Source organism: Carassius auratus, unplaced genomic scaffold (assembly GCF_003368295.1).
Source record: "Carassius auratus strain Wakin unplaced genomic scaffold, ASM336829v1 scaf_tig00026537, whole genome shotgun sequence".
Lineage (NCBI taxonomy): Eukaryota > Metazoa > Chordata > Actinopteri > Cypriniformes > Cyprinidae > Carassius > Carassius auratus.
The window spans coordinates 56,033-77,857 of NW_020525527.1; the positions used below are offsets into that span (position 1 = coordinate 56,033).

Below are 21,825 nucleotides of genomic sequence, written 5' to 3' on the forward strand. Positions count from 1 at the left end.
ATAGTTGTAAGGTTGTGAAGTTTAAAATAACAAAAAAATCTCACTTTGACTTTTATTTCATTTTATTTTATTTGATCAAAATAGCCAAAGCCTCTATTATATTTTCATCCGTATTGTTAAAAATCTGAAAAAAAAAATAAATAATAGGTCCCATAATATTTTCCTTTCGATTTCTAAGAGTGAAAGCCACAAAGTAGCACTAAAAGTTGTAATTATAAGTGAGACAATTACATAATAATTATAATTATAATTTATTTTATATTATTATTATTATTTTTTTTTTTTAAATTACTTGAGAAAAAATGTATATAGGTGCTTTCATAAACTATACACTTTTTAAAAAATAAATTATACACTTCACATCTCTGCTTTTAAACGCTCCGTAAATTAACTTCATTCACTTACATTGTAAGTATTTCAAAATTTCACACCTCATTTAGTGTTACTTGCCATTTCTTAGAAATGTCATAGTGTCATATTGAATATAATAAAATTATAACATCATTCCTCTTAGTTTTATGGCAAATTTGTGGTGCGTACGACATGTTATATTCACCTGTGGTTACTTTATGTATATATGGGTCATTCTACAGAAGTGGTGCATTTGCTGTCCCCCATCCATATAAATAAATAAATAAATAAATAAATAAATAAATAAATAAATAAATAAATATATATTATATACACATATTTACAAAAATCTTGTACAAAAAGTTCTTTACTATAAGAGGCAATATAAAGAATGTTTTTCCTTTCCTTCAGCCTCACCTGAGGCTCTGGATTACATGAAATAATGTTGCAAATAATGTTCGGTTTCTATTGTGTTGATTCATAAGACCTGCTTCAGCATACCAAGACATTTTGGATAATACTATGCTGCCAATTTTGACATGGTTGGATGACTTTGGTGTGGAAGAAATTTACCAGCCTGAATAGACCCCTGACATCAATACCATCTTGGGGATGAATTGGAAATGAAAGTGCACCAGACCTTCTTGTCCAACACGAGTGGATAAATGGGCAAAAAAGCCCCCCAGAAGAGTAGAAGCTAATAGCTACAAAAGGGGACCAACTCCACATAAATCTCTATGAAGGTTAGAGATCTGACCTTTCCGAGTTAGACCACCATTAGAGAGAGAAATGATATAAATTAGCCAGGTATCAACAAAGTCACATCTTTTCAAGAAGGTCTGGATCAATATTCAAGAGGTTGTGAAAGTCAGAGAGCAGTTTTAAGGACTTCATATCAATATTATTTAAATTAGCAGCGGTGTACTAGTGTGCTGCCATCACTTATTTCTGAAGTTGAGTCAAGGCTGAAGGTAAATGATACTCTTTAAACCAGAGACCCTGAGCTCTTTGCCTTTAGCGCTAATCAACCCTTCAACGCCGGAGCATTGAGCTGCATAGCAATTCAGCTAGTGCATTAGCGCTCACGCTCTCCCTCTCATTTTCAGTCAACAGTGTGATGGAGGCCTGCCAGACGCATTGATATTCAGAGAGAGCGGCTCTGACTCAGCCACCAAATCCTCCCGCCATCAAAAGCGCGCCTGATGTTTGTCAAATTTGCCCTTATTGTGGAAACCAGGAAGAAATTAGCATGGAGGCTAATGCAGAAGGAGCACTCTAGAGAGTAATGGAAGCACAGATTGTTCAAAGAGGCATTGGACTGATGTTTTTAATTGGAACAGCTGTGGGAGAGTTTGCTGACATCACTTAAGTTGCAGCTGGGGATTATGATGCGTTTGGCCTGCAGCATACTAGTAGTACTAGTTATAAGTGATGCCGCCTAAGGGTTTACATGGAAAACATGACAAAGGGGTCTGAATTTGCCAGATACTGGCAGCTTTAAAGGGAAAGCTGCTAAAAATAAAAAAAGATATGCTTCCCATGAGGTCACTAATGAAGCACATGCGTTTGACAGAGATAAATGGAGGGCTGTTTCGAAAGTTACTGCATGAATATGTTGGGCTTTGCATCTTATGAAATCTTAATGTGTTTTAAATGAGCACAATAATCAGTGGTGTCAAAAGTATTGGCTTTCATTACTCAAGTAGAAGTATAGATACTAGGGCTTAAAAAGACTTTTGTAGAAGTTGAAGTATCAACTCAAGGTTTTTACTCAAGTAAAAGTGTAAAAGTACTGGTTTAAAAAACTACTTAAAGTATAAAAGTAGAAAGTAATGTAAGGGAACAAATGCCATTAAGAACAAAAGCTTGGGCCATGCCACAGGGGCCTATTGTGAACTACCCCACTTCCTAAAAAATACAATTTTCTAAAGGCCATGATGACTATAATGTTATATTAAAATGCTCATGTTGAAAAATTTGGGATGCACTAGGCTACATGTTTCAGCAACATATATGCCCATTGAAAATGAACACATTTTAGTACAATGCAAATACATTAAAGGACTAGAGATATGATTACTAGTTGCCAATAAGTATTGTTATGGTGCAAAAAGTCAAACTTTAGAGGCATGTCATCAATAAGTTTTAATGGAATGTAAATGTACATCCAAGCTTAGCTGCAGGAATCTGCGAGGGCAATAGACAAGAACATTGGTGCAGGCTTAGTAACAATACTCTTGTATCGTTGTCTATTTACAATAAACATTATAGTGCTGTCAAAATTAATGATTAATCCAAGTGATTAATCAATAACTAAAAATGAAAATTAACTCATAATCCCGATACCTTCTTGATTGATAGCTTCCTGTATTCGGTACATACGTATGCTATGTTCAGTTACAAAGTTGGTATAGCCTAGATATCACAACATTGTCAATCGCGTCGTCAATCGCAAACGATAATTTATTAAAACGTCTCGCTACCGAACTACCTACAGTAGCTTTATTTGTGGAGGACGAAGAGAAAGCACTCATTTGGTAAATGAGCCAGTACTGAGAAATAATAACTTTTAAATAGGGTCCAGTGCCTTTTCGATACTTTTAAAACAGTACAGGCGCCTAAACGGTGCCTGAACCGATACTTTAAAAAAAAGAACCTAAAAAAAAACAACTATGGATAACTTTAAAGAAGATTACAAATATTTTAAATAAATCCATAGCTTTCACATTGGATGCTCTCATTTCCCAAGTTGTGCTTCCCTTAATCTAAGGCTAATAAATGTATTTCACAATCTGGGTCATTATTTAATACAAAACCACAAATAATGTTACTACTATATCTCTGTCACTCACTCTGATATTTAGTTAAGATGAGTGCTGTCTGTCACTGTCTTTAATCAGTTCTGTGAATTACTGTATGCTCATTCTTTATAAAGTAGCAACAATGTCGTTTGTAAAGTACAGTACTGTGCAAAAGTCTTAGGCACATTAGTATTTTCACCCCAAAAAAGGGTTTTAAGCCAGTTATTGATATCTTTTGCTGTAGTAAGTCCATAGGAAATATCAGTTTGCCATTAATTTTAATAATAATCTAATGCGATTTTGAATGCACAAGCAGTTTGACAACGGCAAAATGAATGTTTGGAAATGCAAATTGATATTTTCTTCTGACACACTACAGCAAAATATATAAATAGCCGAACACCATTCTTTTAAGTGAAAATACTAACGTGCCTAAGACTTTTGTACAGTAGTTAGAGTATGTATAAAGTACGTATGATTAAATTAACAAGTATATTTAGTATATTAAGTATATTTAAATAAGTGTAATTAAAGTATGTGTTCGGTCATGTGTTAAGGGCTAGATTTTCGCTGGAGGAAACGGCTGTGACAAGCGAAAACTGTACAGTAGATGGGAAAGCGACAGCTTCTTCGTGACCTTTTTAAACTGTATTTATGACAAATAACTGCACAGATACCGATAATAACAATCTATTGATAAACACACACCTTGTGTCCTCTGTCTCTGTTTGAGCTCGCGCTGCTCCGCCGCGGTCTGCGGATTGAAGAGCGCGCTGAAAGACGGGGAGGAGTCCGGTCTGACGCCGGTTTCATATAAAATTTAAGCGGACTGACTGTGATGCGATCGGATACCGGTTCCATACCCAACCCTTCTTTTAAGAAATAGATTTTTTGATAAACGAACCCAAAACTGGCTATGTCCTTGCTGGAGTGTGATGTGATTTGTGTCACGTGCATGTGCGATGGATCGCGTAAGTTACAAACCAATAGGGTGTCGGGATGGTATCTGTTTATACTTCTCATCCAACCACAATCAAATTCACTCCATCCGGATGGCGCGATTTATCTGGATATATATATTTTTTTTTTGAATGATGACAAGCCGGAATGAAAACAAGCCGAAATGAAATAGCAGTAACGCAGCTATTTTTAAAAATTAAGGAGTAGAAAGTACAGATACTTGCGTGAAAATGTAAGGAGTAGAAGTAAAAAGTCGGCTGAAAAAAAATTACTCAAGTAAAGTATAGATACCCCAAATGTCTACTTAAGTACAGTAACGAAGTATTTGTACTTCGTTACTTGACACCTCTGACAATAATTGTTAAATTATTTTCATCATACAGTAAATGCATCTATATGCGTGAGTGTGTGTGTGTGTGTGTATATATATATACATATATATATATATATATATATATATATGTATATATATATATATATATATATATGTATATATATATATATATATATATATATATATATATATACATAATTCTTTTAAATTGCAGTTTATATATTAATTTTCTTACTTTTTCATGTCCCCTTTATATACAGCTTAATATATTGGTATTATTAATATATAAACTGCAATTTAAAATAATTATGTATATATATATATATATATATGTATATATATATATATATATATACATAATTCTTTTAAATTGCAGTTTATATATTAATTTTCTTACTTTTTCATGTCCCCTTTATATACAGCTTAATATATTGGATAAAATATTAAACCTTAAATCTATCATTTTGATAGAAAGAGAGTATTATTTTACTTTCTATATAATTCCCCTAGATAAATAAATATATATTAATATAAGTATATTTCTTGAATAGTATAATATTATATTAAAATAGTACATATTAATATTCTATTTAGGATTTAATTAGGATTTTTTATTTAATATTTCCTAATGGATAACCAATGTAGATATTATGTACACACACACACACACGCACACGCATGCACACGCACACACACACACACACACACACGTATACATACATTCATGAACAACCAAGCAGGAAGTCTATTTCTCACCATTTTTGTGTTCTGTATGCATCAGACGGTCAGTGAATGGAGTTTGGACGCTCCACAGGCATGCGTTCAGACATTCAGACGAGGTGTGATATGCAGCTCTCCTGTGTGAGTGGGAACAGAGCGAGCTGTGAGCTCATCCAAATCTCAGCTGGTCCCAGACCCGGTGAGACGCTGCAGAGACATCGTGATCGCAGAGGCTTAGCATGCTAATCTCCCAGGTCTGCTTGGATAGTCCAAGTTTATATTCTTACTAAGTAGCACATTTTCATGTCCCCTTCATTTCCTCCTTAATATACTAAACCTACCATTCTGAAAGCTGAAAATTATTTGTATTATTATTATTATTATTATTATTATTACAGTATAAATTAAATTATTAAATTTAATTATATAGCATACAAGTCAAAACTTGGAAATGTATAAACAATTCTAAAATTAATATTAATATTAATTTTAATCAAAATAATAGTATATTGAAAAAAAAATGGGGTGCTGGGTATTGTTCTATTTGGATTTAAATGTGAAATATTGATTTAATCCTATTAGTCTTTTCTAAAATCCCTTTAACTGACCAAAGCCGGTTCCTTAATGGCGTCATCTTACAGGAAGTGACATCATTGTGGAAGGAAAACAACAGCACAAACAGGTAAAATGATTAGTAATGGATTTGATTAAGTTGCTTTCTCAGTAAAAAAAATTTTTTTTCTAGTGACAGAATTCAGTATGATGTTTATCAATATTTCTCTCACTGAGCAAAGATTTTAGATCTTTATTTGAATCCTGTGCAAATAATGAACCCATAATAACATTTAATAGTCGGAGCCACCTGAGTAGTTCAGGTCAGAGGTTACCTGTTCCTGTATGATAGCAGTTCTGCATCAGTCTTGAGCCTAAAGCAAACATCTCTACATACGTGAAGCGGTGATGTAAGGTGATGGAGCTGGCCGTCTTGAGTGATCTCAACAGGCAGTTAAACCCTGTCAGCTAATCTGTCTCCTCCGCTACCCGCAGCTCTGTCAGTCCAGCCGTCCAATCCGACAGGCCGTCCAGATGACGGATTAAACTGTCCACCGCTGTGAATCTGGAAGCCAGTGCGCAGCCACCTGCCGATGCAGCATGTCCCGTCGAAGCCCCCGTCGAGCAGAGAGGGCATCGTGCCCTGCAATTACACCCCGCTGCTGCCATTATCACTAGTGCACAATGTAAGCGATCCGCCTCATTGCGGGTGAAATGGCCAGTTGCTGGGTGACATTCAGGGTTTGGGTTGTCTGGGTCCTTTTCGCTTTAATGTGGTCACTGCGTGGCATCGATGGCATTTTCTAGACTCTTTTGGCAGTGATTTTAGCTGTGGTTCTCGCCGAGCATCCCGTCCTTTGTGTTGTTGCTTTGCTTCTGTCACTAAATGTAAGATAATGTGTTTGTAATGATGCAGTGCTGAGCAATTGATCCAATCTATTGTATTAGCACAACGACAGATGCTTACAGCTAAATGTGCTGTGTCTGCAGATGATGATTTTATTTGGACTGAAAGGACTCATGACCTGCTTCCCCACATAAAAAGCCTAAAAAGCACACAAAACATGTTTGTTGTGTAGAACCGCTGTGCTAATACTATGTCTTTCCAGGGGGTTTAACTGCTTTTAAGGTTTTATTATGGATCATTTCGGGCCTGTTGTCAGTTGAGGTTTGTCTTGTGCTACCCAGAATTTATTTTATTTTATTTTATTTTGAAATTTAATAAATAATAATAATAATAATAATAATAATAATAATAATAAAAATAAATAAATAAATAAATAAATATATATATATATATATATATATATATATATATATATATATATTTTTTTTTTTTACCTTGAAACTCATTTGAACCACTGAGCAAATTATCCAGTAATTTTTAGGAATTCTTCGTGGATCATTTTGACCTGTTTCGGTTGATGTTTGTTTTCTGGACCCCAAAACTGCTTTTGTGTCATTTTTGTTTTATAAACGATATTTAAATCTATAATAGATTGATTAATAATGCCTGCAGGTCGTGTTGTTTTGTCAATGTACTGTTCAGTATTATCTTAATTATCTGATCTGATCTTAATCAGCCTGCTGTTGCTATGGTTACATTCAGGTAATTGTGACTTTTACACAATGCCTGTTTCGTGTGATACGAAAATACATGGCCCAACTAAACTAAACTACTGTAAACTGTTCAGAATCCAAGTTTAAATCAGCTATTCTCTCAAATGAACTATTTCAAGGCTCAGTCCAGTCATCTCTCTGAGTCTGACCACTGATGCTGATAGTAAAGCAGTGCATTGTCTTTACGTTTAGGATGAGTGTATAAAATGCCTCCGGACATCTGTGATGCCCATCGAGTTTGACATCCGCTTTCTCACCCTTCAATCTACCATCACCCTTAATTTGAATGCTGAACTCAGAGAATGAGTTCATAGAGCATCATCCTGGAAACCCATAAAGCATTTCATCTGAACTACTGCATGCATCTCTAGTCTGTATGTGATAGACTTCAGAAGAGGCTGAAGGGAATAAATGAAGAGAGTTTCTTGATTGTTCTGCTGTGATTGATGCAGTGGCATTATTAGAGCGGCAGCACACAGTCGATACTTCATTGAGTTGTGTTATTGTGAACAGATCAAGCATCGGTTGTCTTAGAATGCATTCAAATTTTACCCTTTAGGAAACCATTAGATAACAGCGACACAAAACATCCTGTTCTTAACCATTGTAGACTCATAGATTTCCAATCCGTTGGTGTTTCCAACCAGAGTGAAAATTGTAGAAATGTCTATAACAATATATTCTCACAGTTTATATATTAGGCTAGTTATATAAGACATGTTTTCAGGGAATTTGTCATAAAAATCGTAGAACAAACAGTAAAACGGTAACATGTTTCGCTAACATTAAGATCTTGTTTCATGAATGTAAGATATTTGTATAAAATAGGACATTTTGGAGGTATATACAGTGTATATATATATATATATATATATATATATATATATATATATATATATATATATATATATATATGCATAAATGTAGGTATTAGTATATACTGAATGCATAATTGGATTAAAAATGAATTGAAATTAATAATATTATACATAATGCTGTATGTCAATACATTGAAGCATACATATACTTTGTAAATAATAATTCTTAATTTCGTCTTTTAGCATTTTCATTGGATTTTTTTCTCTGTATTATATTCATTACTTTTTTCATTTTTTTTTTTACTTCATTATATGTGCCAGGACATACAATAATAAATATTTGGTTAAAAATTGATTGATTGCATTAAAAATCTGTTTTTAAAAAATTTAAAAGTTTTATGCACCAGTGATTAAGGATTGTTTAGACTTGTATTAAGAATACACAGTCTTTTCTCTCTTTTGAGACTGGTAGCATTGAAATTTTAGTCTATTGTTTTTGTGCTACTGCATGCGTATTTGGACTCACACATTTATAATACTCCCCATCTACTCATACAACACACACTGGCTTGAGAATCAGTGTGTGTCATTAGATCAGTGTAATCTCAGCATACAAGACGCATTAATCAATCTGCTGTAATTATGTGAAGCGTGTGTGTATGAGGCCACGCTTGCATTTGCACCCTTTGTTAAGGTCCATGTCTGCCTTGTGTCGGACAATAAAGGTCTGAGCAAGGGTTAATTAGCAGTTCTGGAGAACCATCTATCAGCTATTCAGCCAGGCAGCTCCATTATCTTCAAACACACACACACACAAACACTGTTCAAATGCATGCACACACACGTGTTTGTGGGAATTGTATGATCAGATATTATACCTGCGACATCCAGTACTGCATTATAACTTCATTTGATTGACCTCTCTATACCAAAACACAAAGAATATGCAAACTATTACTGCAGAGCATTCTGGGAGAGCTGCTTGTGGATGCACTGATTAATTTCACCATTACATTATTTATATATTTATATACGCTGCTTTTTTATTCCTCTTTTAAAGGAATGTTCTGGGTTCAATACAAGTTATGCACTTACAATAGCATTGATGTCAATTATCATAAAAATTATTGAAGTTACGGTAAGGCACTTGAAATGGAAGTAGACAGGGTGATGTCTAGCTGCAAAGTTATAAGAAATATATAGCAGCATTATAAAATCACTTATTAATCTTCAACCTTGGTGTAATAGCAATGAAGCCACAAACTTAAAAAGGACCATTTGATGCAAGTGCTTTAACAAGTACAAACAATACATTGCAATACATTAAAAACTTAACTATATTTAATTTAAGGGGCATTTTTGAAGCAAGTGGGTTTTATATTAAAATGTATATGAATATGCAATTAAATTAAATTAAATTAAATTGTATAATCTGTTTTTTTTTTTGTCTTCTTTTTTACATTTAGTTTTTTTTATTTATTTTATTTTATTTTATTTTACAAATATTCCACACATATTTTGGCTTGTGATAATAAAACAAAAAGAAGTGAAGTAAATAAAAATCTATATAGATATTATTATATATGAAATTATATTTACTAAAACATAAATAAAAAATTAAAACTAAAATTATTAGTTTATTAGTAATTATTAAGATTATTAGTTTAAATACTCAAGGATCTCTTCATCACATCCTGTTTTGTAATACTACAGGTCTATCACAAACATCCCAGTTTTTCACTCTTATCTTCCAGCCTGTCGTCCATGCCTTCAGGTATGTTATGTCCCTCCATTTGCACATCTTCAATGGCCTGTTCTCTTAATGCAAATGCGTTTTCATACATCATTCGGAGATCTCCGTTGTGTTGAGGTTCTTTTAAAGCTCTTGGCCAGAACATCTCATGCTGAGCTCTTTATAGTAGTGTTTTTATCGGCCGGTATCATAAACTCCAACTGCTCAATATCTGCTCAATACTGCAGTCCTCATTCAGCAAGCTTTAAAGCTGTGTTCATGAAATGCACTGGAGACTTGAGTTTACAGGTAAACTTTTTTTCTTTTATATTTTAAGTGTTTGTTGAATTATACAGCGATAGCTTGAGGAAATGTTGAAAAAGGGGATTACTGCGGATTGACAGTTTAATAACTGTAAAAAGCAAACACTTTTATGCTTTTGTGTTCTCAGAGGATGAATTTAAATCCTTTGCCCTCTGGCATTATTACATTAGATGTGTAATTATGGGAATTTATGACACAAAACTCTGAATAGGTCTTTCTTTGGGTTAAATAGATTCATTGCCTTATTTTGACGATAGTGTTCAAATTGACCCATGTGTTATGGTGGCATATCCTCTGACAAAATCAGACATGCAGGTGTCTCTTCCTATTTAATAATGGTCCACTAGTGGTCTAGTGGTGTGACACTCGCAGGATAGAAGATGTTTTATTTTATTTAGAGCATTTGTCTGCATTTTATTTTGTAATTAACTTACTGGTTAATGTTATGAGTCGTGCAGGAAAAACAGACTATTTAAAAAAAAAAAAAAAGTTTTTTTGCACATTTGGTTGCAGTTTCTTTTGTTATATAACTTGATTAATGTTAGTATTTGAATTCAAATGCTTTTATTTTCAAATAAAGCACTCAAAATCCATCGTGTTCTTTGTGCAATAAACCAAGATGCTTTGAAATGAGATCATAACTTCATATTCACATCAGAAAGCAATATTTGTTTATTTTAAAGTGTTATACAATAAAAGAGGAGCTATTTTTCCCGTTTTTATGTATCTTGGCCTCTTGGGTGTTGTTTTATTTGTGTAGCCTTTTTTCATGAAATATTCATAAGTCGGTACTGGTATAGCCTACTTAATGAAAGTTTGCAATGCGGTTAACCTTTTTCATTGAGTGAACTTTGCAAAATCTTACCATACTGGTGAAAAAAAAAATGTATAGGCTGAATGCATTGTAAGTCGCTTTGGATAAAAGTGTCTGCTAAATGCATAAATGTAAATGCATTAGCAACACAGTTTTTGTCTAAGACGCTGAGAGCATTGAAGCTGTGTTTTTTGCATGTTTCCGAAGTTGTCACGTTCATCAAAAACTCTTGATTATCATTCTTCCAGTGTCAGATTTCAATTTTCACTCCTCACTGCATGAGACTGAGTAAATTTGATGTATTTTTCAATGTCAGAGTTTTGTTCAGCATCGTTACTCATGAATCTACTCGACGCAGCTATCCGCACGCATGAGGGGATGTCGCTCAAGTGCTTTGTGGCTAAATGTTTCTTATTTACAGCTTCAAGCGGTGAAAACGCAGTCTAGGTGATTGTGTGCCGCCGCGCCATCGGGGATGTTTGGATTTAACACCGTTTGTGTAGCTTGACGTGCGGTGCATTTCAAAACAGTTTTGTAACTGAATCCTTCAGAATAATTCAGCTGTGAGCTTCCTTAACCTCCTCCTGTCCTCTTTCTCTAGACAATGAATCTGTCAGTCAGACTTCCCACAGACTCCATTACCAGACCAGACTATTTACCTTTTCTTTTTTCTTTTCATTTTGACTTTAATTTTAGCTATTGTTTTAGTGTATATATATTGTGGTCATGAATTAACAATTGGTTCCCTCATTTTAGAAAATTGTGGGCTCATTGTATTCATTTTTCCCTCATTTGAATTAAATCAAACTGAGGGAATTAGTTAAACCACAATTTACTATGAAAAGGAACAAATTAATAATTAATTAATAATAATAATTAGTGACCACAATAAATATATTTTTGTCCATGTCATGTGTTATGCTTTGTAAAATATGTCTATATAGTATTATAAATTTTTTTTTTTATTTACTTTTTTGTTCAAAACAAAGTGTTGCATTGGCAACTAGCTGAAATAAAATAAGTTTAAATTTAATATTTTATTTAATTTCAGTTAACGTTTATTTCAAGTGATGGTTTTAGTATTATTTTTTGTTTTAGTTAACAATAATAACCCTGGTTGGCACATGTTGCTAAGCTAATATGCACAAACAAAATTTCCAACTCATGAGAAAACGTAACTAGTGGTGAATTCATACGAATCTGTACGATGTGAATCTTATGATTTTTAGGAAAAAAACTTAAGCATGAAGGCCCATCTATAATAACCCCACCCCTAAACATAACTGTCATAAGAAACATAAGATCATATGAATTGTGAAAACGTAAAATAGTTTTGATGTTGAAGTAACGTATACTGTCTGCAACTATCATCAAAACTTTTCAAGATCAAATGAAATAAGTGTTTTATAATTTGTATCTGTTAACTAATCTGCCATGTTGGATTTCACTGAGCTTGTTGCATTGCATTCTAGGATTGGTTTTTGTATGAAGGAGAAATGCAATGTTGCATGTAAATCGGTCAAAACAAGATATCTTAGGCAGAAATACAATTGCTGTCTAGGCAAGCCGGTCACTGGATCTGGAAACGCATCACTCTTTCTTCCACTGTCATACCAGAGAACCTTTTTTCTAAACTTCCTCTATCTTTATTCTTTTCTCTGCAGATTCCTCAGATCAGCTATGCATCCACAGCTCCAGAGCTGAGCGATAACACCCGCTACGACTTTTTTTCCCGCGTCGTTCCGCCGGATTCCTACCAGGCACAGGCCATGCTGGATATTGTCACGGCGATGGGCTGGAACTTTGTCTCCACGCTGGCTTCTGAAGGGAACTACGGGGAAAGCGGCGTCGAAGCATTCGTGCAGATCTCCAGAGAGATGGGTAAGATGGCTTTTCCAAGATTGGCTTGATGCATTGATGAACTTGAACCAAATGCGCGCTTCAAGAAACAAGCTTCTTTCCTCTTTATGTTCTCAGATACTTACCAACAGATTAGTTATGTAGTGTGTGCACTGACTTAACAGAAGACAAGATACTGAGTGTTTTATTTTGCACAGGTCTTATATTGTATGCTTGGCCTTAAAGGAATAGTTTACCAAAAAAAAAAAAAAAAGTGCAAAACTGTACTTGCCTTCAGGCCATCCAAGATAAAGATGAGTTTCATCATCCAATCTGGAGAAATGTAGCATTTAATCACTTTGCTTACCAGTGGACGCTCTGCAGTGAATGGGTGCCGTCGGAATGAGAGTCCCAACAGCTGGTATTCTACTCGTGAATAAGCAAGGGAAGCTTATTATTATTATTATCTTGCACATTCTTACCTGCTCAAGATGTACAGAAGTTGAATCCATTTAATTAATTCTCAGTAGTTAAATTAAGATAAATGGGGATTATGTCTGTTACGTACTGTAGTGTTTCTGAATGAACCAGGTACCCTGCTGACTCTATGCTCTTTCACATATTGACCAAAATGTCATGGATGGTCTTGATTTTGTAGGAGTTTGGGAGCCAGAGTGCTCTCAGTTGAGTCTTCAGCTGTTTTCTGTTCATTCAGTGGATGTTGACATTGGCAAAGGTGATGTCAATCGACCGGCGGGACCAAGTGTTTGTTGTCCACACAGCAATGAGAGACTTAAGCAAGTCTTACAGAAAGTAGACAGGGTTAAGTTAAAATCTTGACGTTAACCAATGCAGTACTTTAAGCAGGTGGTATTTCACCAACCACTTGATCATTACACAGGTTTGCAATTTGCAGAATTTGGTGCAAAACCAGGAAAAATCTACATTATTTGCTTCCCAAAAAGAGGATTATAAGCCAATCAAAATTCATAATCTTCACCCAAACAATAAATCACTGGCTACGTTTACTTGCACAATTTTTGCATCATTGCATATGTGCAGTCCTTTTAGTTTCGTGGTTCACATCTGATCGAGTGTTTACATGCACTTTCAATCATTTCAGAAGAGGAATAAACCACACCCTTCAATAGGATCGAAATTTCATTAAATTAAGTGTACATTAAGGTTTTTCAGTCTTTTTGAGCCGTCATTTCGATTACAAACAGATTATTTTGGATACATGTAAACATAGCCAATGTGAAATGAAATTTCATAGAGGTTTAATGATACTATTGTTTATATGATATTGAATATAATCTACATGCTATATATGACTAAAATATTTGGGTGAATATTTGCTAGCCTAGTACACGTAATGTCTGATTTTACCAGTATATTAGATTTAAATAATGCATTATTTTACTGGATATGCACTTTTATCATATTTCAATTAGCAATATGCAAAAATATGTACAAGTAAAAAGTGAATAAAAGTTGTGAATAAAACAAAGATTATCAGAGTACTTTGAAAAAGTTCACAGATAAATCACAAGTAAAAGAATTAAAAGAAGAAGAAAAAAAAAATTTATTGTAAAACATACTCTGATAATATTACAACATTTTTTTGCAGTGTGATTTAGCACTGCTCCAGCTGTATTTAGTGCATTGTCAACACATCTTGTTTCTATGAGAATGAGGCTTGTTATGGACTTTATGCATTTAATTTATAAAATGATGGAGAAAGAGTGTTATGACTGGCCATATTTCCAGACACACCATGTGGTCAAGTGTAAGCCTTCACTCTGCATTTTAAAGCTCAGGTGTTTAGGACCATAGTAGTGCAATAAAGTATGGCAAATAGTAGTAGTCTGCTTCTAGTTGGAATTCTGTAATTTTTTTTTTTTAACTCATAAAAGCAAACTTGGGTCAGCAAGCTGCTTAAGCAGCCATGCAAACTGAACAGGAGGGTGTAAAACAATCTCTTTCTACCCTGCTAACCATTTCCTTTAAAGGAATGATGGTTGTGTCCGTTATCAAGTTCCCTGGGGTATCAATAAAGACCCGCGGCTAAAGAGAAGCAAGGAATATGAGTGAGAGGAGGACATGGATGGAAAGGGAGTATAATGATGGGCTTTAACACACAGTCCCTCCTCCGCTAAAACCCCTCTACGCTTCAATCCTCCCCCCTTCTTCACCCTACGTGACAGAATTATAGCTATTACCCGAGACCCCGCTGCTCCACAAATGCAAATATCACACAGCTGTACTAATCGTACTGTTTAATTGTGCATTAAAAATTCATGAGCGATGGTACACATTTGTGTAATAACATCCACTTTAGCATCCTCCGGACTCCAGTGTTTACCATCACACATAGTGTTTCACAGCTACTTAGAAACTGTAGTTACTCATTTAAAGAATTAACCACAGTCTAGCCAGAAGCTACACATCTGAATATGCAGCCAGCTGAAAGGTGAAGTGTGTGGGGATTATTTTTGCATCATGTATGGAGATTGACGGGTGTCTATATCAAAAGGAGTGGATGATTTATTTTAAACATTGACAAACATAAAAAATAACCATGGATTAAACTATATATTTTACTAATTGTGGTTTAAACATTGTTTTAGCGAATACAAAAATAAGCATAGTTTTACTACAGTAACCAAGATTTAATTATGATTTTTGTAGTAAAACCATAGTAACTGCAAAATTGGCTATGATTTTACTACAGTAACAATGGTTTAACTACGTTTTCGTGGTAAAGCCTTAGTAAATGCTAAATTAATCATAGTCCTATAGTAACCATAGTCTTTTAACTATTGTTTTTGTTTTAAAACCATGGTAAATACAAAACTAACCTTGATTGTACCATGGTTTATCTGTGATTTTAGCAGTAAAACCCTATCTACAAAAATAACCATGATTTTACCACATCATTTGCAGTAAAACCATTGGAACTACAAAATGAACCATGGTTTTATTACAGTAACAACGGTTTAACATGTTTTTCCATTAATTTAGCAAAAATGTAATACAAATTCAACCATGGTTTTATTATAATATGTGTACCGACTCGTATGTACTGTGGGGGAAATAATTAGGCATGGATTTATAAAGAAACTATTTTGCTTAAATAAAAAATAATAATAATAATAATAAAAAAAAAAAAAAATATATATATATATATATATATATATATATATATATATATATATATAGAGGCTTTTATTGTCACTGTATTGAATTCAAACAAAGAAAGGTAAAACATGGATGGAGACAGTCTAAGCATAGACGTGAGCATGCCTATACAGTATGAGTTCTCCTGGCTTTTGTTTGCAGTTGTTTTGTTGACTTTGTGGAGGAGTCTTTATTTTTAATTTCCCTAACTGCAGGTTCGAGTCTCCCAGCTGTAACGCGAGAGGTGGATTAAAATAGAGAGAAAAGAATTGAACAAGCATGCAATTAGCCGCTAAATGAATGTCATACAACAAGCGAATGAAAAGTCAATAGCTTTACAACAATGATGCCCTCATTGTAGTTTCCGCTAATGGCCAAGACAATTGAGATCTTCCTCTTTGCTTGTCACTACTTCAGAAAATCACTGTGTATCAGATAGTAGTTGCCCTTTTGGGGCTATAATCATTAACCCCAGTTTATTCTATGAAACTCTGAGTTTAATTAAGGGCCATTTTTTACACTGGTGCTTGACTGTATTCGCTGTCTGAAAGTGAATAGATGTCATGACCTAGTGGTTAACATGCATGCTTTCTAAAAGTCTAGACTAAAAGTTGGCTAATTTTGTCTGCATGTTTCTTTGTCCAGATAGGCAAAAGTTCGTCATTTCAGCCTTTTAGGTTTCTTATAGATCTTTTACCTGTGTAGATTCAAATTACTAAGCATCGAGACAGCTGCCAGGATGAGGTTAGTGAGCACAGTTCTCTGAGGAGCAAGTAGCAATAGATGCTAATAGACATTAGCCTTAATTACCATGCCAATGGGCCATAGATAATTGCATTTAAGTCCATCATGGGATTACCCAATAGTTTTGGAAAAGCTATGTGAAATGGGCATTCTTCAGGTCCTCTCTTCATATTCACAGAATGAGCTTTGCTATTCCTTTTCACAATATACTGTGACTGGACTAAATGATGAGTTAGTGAGATTGGCACATTTTTTCAATCTTTCTGCTCTTTTCTCTTTGTCCAACGTGTATGTCCATAGCATGTCCTCACTCACATCTAAACTAGCCATCCTCTGTAACCACCTCAGCTGTATGCGTCTAGGCTAGCGCGCTAATGAGCGTGCTGCTGCATTATACGCTCCCAAAACTCAGAGGTCCAGCAGTTTCAAAGCTGCCCTTCCTACAGGAATTCAGGACAGAAATGCACGTCTGCTCTGTTTAAAGGGCCTAATGAAGCCATTACATTCCAAGGAAGCCAAACTCTGTTTATAGATTAAACAAAGGCTTCTGTTATTTCGGGGTTGTGACCTGCACAGACGGCTGCCAAGTAATGTCTAGTGAATGCCACAGGGGAACAGATGGTGCAAAGCACAATCCTAACATCTTAGATGACATTTCGATGCAGTCAGATTTATAGAAAGTAGAATTCATTTCTTAAAAATAAAGAAGTTATGTAGTGTGTTTTTAAGCCACTGCAGTAATATGCATATGGAAATGTTGCCAACGTGTTTCAGCACATATAGGTCTTTATCAAGATTGCAAATGAGAAAACTCATTATCTGCAAACAAAGACAAGACTCAAACTTGCATCAACTGAGCATTAGTACAAATAACATGACATGCATGACACAGTTTGATTTATGCACTGCAAAAAATGTCTTATTTAGTAGTTTTGACTTGTTTTACATTAATAAAAATTTTAAACAAGACACATTTACTTGAGAAGCAAAAGATAAATCCTAACTGATCAAACATAAGTGGTTTTATGATTAAAACAAGATAGGGTTTGGAAAAATAATTTTAATTTAAAGGGAAAACAAGTTTATTTTTCTTAACAGGACAGCATTAAAAGTCATGCTTTTAATGCTTTTTTTCTTTTTAAAGACTTACCTTACATGCATTTTGATTTATTTTAACAGTGTTTGTCAATACACTGTATAAAAAAATAAAAATAAAAAATAAACTGAGCAAAAATATTTTGCAGTGTTTCATAAGGGATTTTCCTACTAAACCACTTGTTATTAAAGCACAGTTGCGTAAGGTATTGCTGGAGCATCATAACTGTCCCTCGGGTGACTTTAGCAATCAAGATCTATGACGGTGTGTTAACTCATCATCATTATCAGCTCTCAAAAGTGAGAGACTCAACCCAGGACATCAAAAGCAACATATGTTGCCAATTAAAAGGATTTCACTTGCTCATTTTATTTCTATAGACATCTCTGCAGACAAAAGTTCATACATGAGATGACAAGCATCATAATAAGGGCAAACTTAGAAAACTTACAAAAGATTCAAGATGCAGTTTTGTAAGATGTTTTAATGCACTTCCTAAACTGTCTTAGATGATTTGTGCAATTCTTCTTGAGTAAAAGAGTATTAAGACATGTGAATGGTGTTCAAACTCAGTCATTTGTTTGTAACATCACTTCTACTGTTCACTGAAGTCTTTGTTTGAAATTTTCATTTATTATTAATTTATATTATTTTTATGTGTATAATAGAAAAAATACTAAACAATTTTATTTTAAGTAACTAGTTTAAAAGAATCAATTCACATGAACTAGTATTTTTGAAAACACTGTGCTTAAAGCTTTTTATGTATATTTCATAAATATTAATAACAAAAGTTAAAATGCAATATAATATTTGCAGAATATGGTTAAAATCAGAAATTGGCTATTTGTCATATATGAATGCATTTAATGTTCTAAAAGTGTAACAATAAATAGAAAAGTATTATAACTGTGGTTACAAGTATTCATGAGATTACATTATAAGGTGCATATTTAATGCATTAAAATACTTTCATAATCCATTGAATTTAAAGGCCTCAAGTGTTACCAGATTTGTTCTTACACTTTTTGATTATGACATGCATACAAAATTTATTAAATATCACTCTTAGTTGTGCTCATTTGCTGGAAAACAATGTGGTAACAATATTTTACTGCATTAGACCGGTTGCATTAAAGGGTTTCAAAATGCTTCTTGTTGTATCACTCAGCCATATCATGTATAAACTTATCCATGAAACTTTTCTGCCTTCAGGAACATGGAGATAAATCTCTCTCGGGCGGTTTTAATTCCACAATCCGCCTTATTGACAACAGAGTGGAATATGTGTGGGTACATCTGCCTTACGACTTCCTAAAAGTGCTTTTACCATCTGCAAAGTTCCGCTTCGCTTGCTTTTATTTGTACTTTAAGCCTTGCAGAAAACATCTTTAGAGGGAGGTCAGGAGTGTCACGCTTGAAATAAATTGCAAAACCGATACTGGCGTTATTATGTGCAGAAACACAAGAGCATAGAAGTGCTTCTAAATGGAAAAGCCTTGAGAACTCCTATAAAGATGAAGACTTCAAGGGAGGCTCTAGAATCAAGAATGGTGTGATAACACTTTTTATTTGAAGAGAAGTACAGCTTTGAGAGCTCAACATGCTTTTTTTTAGAGTGAAAAAGAAAAAGGGGGTTAGCTGCTCTGTTATGAAGTTTTAGTTTTTTTCCAAGGGGGTTTTGGACACTCATTAGCTGGGAACTGTCATTTGAGTCAGGTTATGCTTTCTCAAAGTGACCCTGTCCGACTGAAAAGCTGTCAATGCGCATTGGCTAGTGGATAAACGATTAGACCAAGGCAGCAGAACATCCATACTTTCTTGCCTTCATTAATGTCTGCTTATCGACTACAGCCATTGATCCTGCTGCAAGTGGACTCTGTTCTCCTTAACGAGCTCAGACAACTTTACTGTTCAGGAAAGACAAATGCCACAGAGGCTTCCCACCTGCCAGGCTGGATGAGCCGAGCCCAGATCTGCTCCGAAACGGCAGCTGGCGGCTGGTAATGAATCAAGGCCTGGCCAGCTGCGTGATAGATGTAACTGTCGGCCAGTGCTGATTAGCTGAGTCTGAACGCTGGAGAAATACAGCTGTGGGTGTGTTACAAGACGCCCGCGACTCGAGGGGATTGAGGCTGCTTGTCTTTTGTGTTTCCTCTCACCTTCTACTTTTAAGATTTCTTTGTTTTTGCTGATTTAGATGTTTAATGACAACTTAGTCAACATGAAATGACATCAGTTAATTATGTGACATCTACAAATAGAACATTCAATGAAAAAAAGGGGTGGGGCTTAATTTATATGAATGGCGTATAATTGGATGGTGAAAAGTGAAGGGAAGGGTTGATGATGTCAGCAGAAAAGACAAGATGTTTCATAGGTGGAACACTAAAAATGACATAAATGCACCCCAAAATTACTATGACTAAAATTAAAATGAAAACAAAATATACCAAATTTCGAAATATTAATAAAAACTGGTATTTTCTTAGTGATACTTAAATAACAGCTATAATATATAGCGTATCTCAACTGTTTGATTGCTTGTGTTATTACAACATAATATTCACATCATGATTTACAGTCAAGCTGCTTTGAAAAAAATGTTTATTGTTAAAAGTGCTATAAACAATGTCAATTTTTGTGTGTGTGTCCTGCTAAAAAGTCTTAGTTTTGATTCTTAGTTTTAGCATTTGGAGTCCAAATTCCAAGGATTTAAAATATCGTAAACTTAAAAATAATTTTCAGATTCATTTTTGAAAACATTTCAAGTGGAAATGCGTCCATCCCTGCTGCTAAAGTGCACAGTTCCTGTCTCAGGAGTGTTTCTCTGCTCGGGGTTAAGATCTGTCACCCCACAGGGAAAGACGCTGTCCCGTGCTTCCCGTCAGGGCTTTTGTGGACTGTGATGGAAACCTTTGACCGAGCCTCTCGCTCTTTAAGACTTCAGAGACGTCATGACAAGAGTTGTCCTGACATCTGACAAAAATTCAACCGTTTCAAAGGAACAAGCCAGTTTATAGTCTTGATAAATCTTGTAAAGATGTCTTATAAAAAGTAATTTTAGTAATGAAATTTGATTTACATATGAATGTTTATGATCCAGATATGATGCATCAAAGTTTATTTAATAATGCATTAAAACTCAGATGTTTTGTCTAATTTGAAAAATATATATTTAATGCAATTTCACAGTGAATATGTAGGAATAAAGCAAATAGGGTCAATTTTGATTTCCGGTTGACTTTAAGGAAGACTTGGACTCTCATGAAGAATTTAAAGTGTGTGTGCAAACATTAATGTGGTTGTGCTTTTTCCCCTTTCTTTCTCAATTTTTCAAATGAAGACATTCTGGCCCAGTCTGCTCTTGACAAGTCATTTACTCACCCAACACAAAGCAGCATAGAACCATGGATTTAAGTTTCATCATCCCCCAGCCTCTCATTTCTCACATGGATATATTTTATTATTCAGCCTGGGGATGTGAATTTATGCAGGGTTTAGGCATGCCTTTATATTCTGCGCCTCGTCTCTCTCTCTCTCTCTCTCTCTCTCTCTCTCTCTCTCTTATGCTCTCTCGTTTAATAGCCGGTATCAATATCGACAGAGATGGAAATCTTATATAATGCTGATTTACTGTATACAATAACAATCATAGTAAATAAGATGAACGAATTTGTTACATTTAAACCAGTTATTTTATACATATTTAAATTACAGTGCATTATTTACACAGCAAATAACTGAAAAAGGCTTATTAATTTATTTTGATAGCCTATATTCATTATTTAAATTTAATATTTAAATGTTATACAATATAATCTATTAGTTTGAAAAAAAATTATATCTAAAAAATTTATTAATTTATATAAATACTTTTAGAATTAAATAATATTAAAATATCTTTATAAAATTGTAACTATTTTATACAGTGGGAATC

General features: G+C 34.3%; 1 protein-coding gene across 1 annotated transcript in view; it reads left to right on the forward strand.

The window, feature by feature from the left end:
* Positions 1 to 20,868, forward strand: part of LOC113078781 (metabotropic glutamate receptor 8-like) — a 74,989-nt gene extending 54,121 nt beyond the window's left edge. Inside the window, exons 3-6 of the mRNA XM_026251079.1 lie at positions 12,691 to 12,907; positions 13,524 to 13,630; positions 19,740 to 19,888; positions 20,658 to 20,868. Coding sequence (XP_026106864.1) covers positions 12,691 to 12,907; positions 13,524 to 13,630; positions 19,740 to 19,888; positions 20,658 to 20,868 — 684 coding nt within the window. The remainder of the gene's footprint in view (positions 1 to 12,690; positions 12,908 to 13,523; positions 13,631 to 19,739; positions 19,889 to 20,657) is intronic.
* Positions 20,869 to 21,825: the final 957 nt, after the last annotated feature.